The sequence below is a fragment of the Poecilia reticulata genome, linkage group LG18 (genome assembly GCF_000633615.1).
Source record: "Poecilia reticulata strain Guanapo linkage group LG18, Guppy_female_1.0+MT, whole genome shotgun sequence".
NCBI lineage: Eukaryota > Metazoa > Chordata > Actinopteri > Cyprinodontiformes > Poeciliidae > Poecilia > Poecilia reticulata.
The window spans coordinates 19,614,321-19,616,442 of record NC_024348.1 but is presented as its reverse complement, the minus strand read 5'-3'; the positions used below and the strand labels follow the sequence as shown (position 1 = coordinate 19,616,442).

General features: G+C 40.3%; 1 protein-coding gene across 1 annotated transcript in view; it reads right to left on the bottom strand.

Annotated features, from left to right (window-relative positions):
- Nucleotides 1–2,122, bottom strand: part of LOC103480908 (endophilin-A1-like) — a 29,880-nt gene that overhangs the window by 2,550 nt on the left and 25,208 nt on the right. The window contains exons 4-5 of the mRNA XM_017310339.1: nt 1,298–1,472; nt 1,064–1,222 (exon numbers count right to left, since the gene is read on the bottom strand). Coding sequence (XP_017165828.1) covers nt 1,064–1,222; nt 1,298–1,472 — 334 coding nt within the window. The remainder of the gene's footprint in view (nt 1–1,063; nt 1,223–1,297; nt 1,473–2,122) is intronic.

The window sequence follows — 2,122 nt, the reverse complement described above, 5'->3', positions numbered from 1 at the left end:
CACCCCAATGGGACAAAGGTGTAAGAAAATGGATGGACGGACGGACATTTCAAAGTCTCTCTTGAATTTTCATTCAACACAGGAAAAGAAACACCATGAAGAACAAAAGACTGCAGCCCAAGGTTCAATCAATTAATCAATCAATTAATTCATCAATCAATCAATCAAGTTTATTTGTGTAGCACATTTCAGCAACAAGGCCGTTAAAGCACAACACACACACACACACACACACACACACACACACACACACAGGTTGTTATGGTTCTGCCGCTTCATGCTGGGCCTGAATCTGGTTCTGAGACTCTTTTGTTTTCCTGCTGCTCTGATAAACAGAGACGTGGCTGAAAACGTGGAAGAAGAAGAAGAAGAAGACAAATGAAAAATAGAAAAATATGAAAATTTATGATGAAGTTTCTGTTTTTAGAGGATTTTTTAAAAAAAGCCACAGTTTGTGGTTCTGATTTATATGAGTGTTTTGTTAATTGAACGTGATGTGAAAAGTTTTCTGTGACGTTGAAACGACTTTTTCAGCCTCATTTTGAGTTAAAGTGAAAAAGCACATTGTTCAAAAATAAAAAACGGTTTAAAATCAGTTTTTCTCTCCATAATATCAATTAAATTGACCAGAAATGATTACGCAGAAGAAAAAAAAGATCTATTTAAAACAGAAAACTAGAAAATAAAATAACAGAAAATACGAATAAAATGTAATTCCTGAAGATTTTTAAAAAATAAATATAAATAAAAAGTGCTAAAAATTTGTTTTTAATAAATTAGTTACTAAAATAAATTAAATATAAATAGGCTATACTAAAATAAATAAAGTAACTAGGAGATAAAATGAAATAAATCGTATAAAATGTCATAAAATTAATAAAGTTATAAAAAATGAAACAGAAAAACAAAATATAAAAAATGTTATAAAAGGAAGATAAAAAACTACAAAGTCATAAATATTAAAGTGATATAAACAGTGAAAATAACTGGAACTAAGCTGTTGGCGTGTTTTCTGGACTGAATCGTCTCCTAGCAACAGCAGGGCGGCGGCCATGTTGCTCACGTCGCTCTCCAGCAGGTTGAACATGCTCTGCTCCGCGATCTCTTTGCTCTCGTCGAACTTCTCCAGCGCCTGCTTGATCTCGTCGTCCTGGACTTTCCCCTGCCGCTTCTTCTTGTAGTCGAAGTCCAGACGCCGCCCCTCCATTTTCTTCAGGTGATGCTGCAGCGATCAGACACAAGACGTTAGCCGGACCCGGTTCCGGCTGCCCCCGTTCGGCGGGTCCGTTCGGCCCACCTGGATCTCCTTCAGGTCTTTGTCGTGGAGGTTCTGCAGCGGGTCGATGAAGTTCTGCTTGACCTCCATGTCCAGGGCGTCCTTCACCTCGCCGAGCTCCTTCATGGCCTCGCCGGCGTCGATCAGCGCCAGGCCTGGACCAACAGAACCGAACCGTTGCATAGTTTTATAGTTACTCCGTTACATTTTGTTATCAAGTATTTCTTCTCTTACTTTAGTTGAATTTCTGGATTTTCTACCGACTGAATGAAAACAAACGTGTTTTAACCAAAACTCCACGCTGCTGATTTGTGACGTCACATTTTTCAGACGCCAACAAACTTTAATTAATTACAATAAAACAGCCGAGTGTTTTTTAAAGTGCTTCATCTCCTTTCATAAGCAGTAGAAACACAAACGGAGGAACAGAAACATGCAGAATCTGCTCTTCTAATCAACTAATCAACGTTAGACGGGTATTTATTGATGATCCATCTGTTTTGATATTTGGTACATTTCCCAGAAGCCTTGTGGCTCTTTGGAGCAGAACTTTGTGAACTTAAGTCATACAGCCAGAAAGTTTCCATCCATCCATCCATTTTCTTGCACCCTTTTTCCCTCAGTGGGGTCRGGAGGGTTGCTGGTGCCCATCTCCAGATAACGTTTCGGGCGAGAGGCGGGGTCACCCTGGACAGGTCGCCAGTCTGTCGCAGGGCAACACAGAGACACACAACCATGCACACACACACTCACTCACACCTAGGGGCAATTTGGAGAGGCCAATTAACCTGACAGTCATGTTTTTTGGACTGTGGGAGGAAACCGGAGTACCCGGAGAAAACCCAC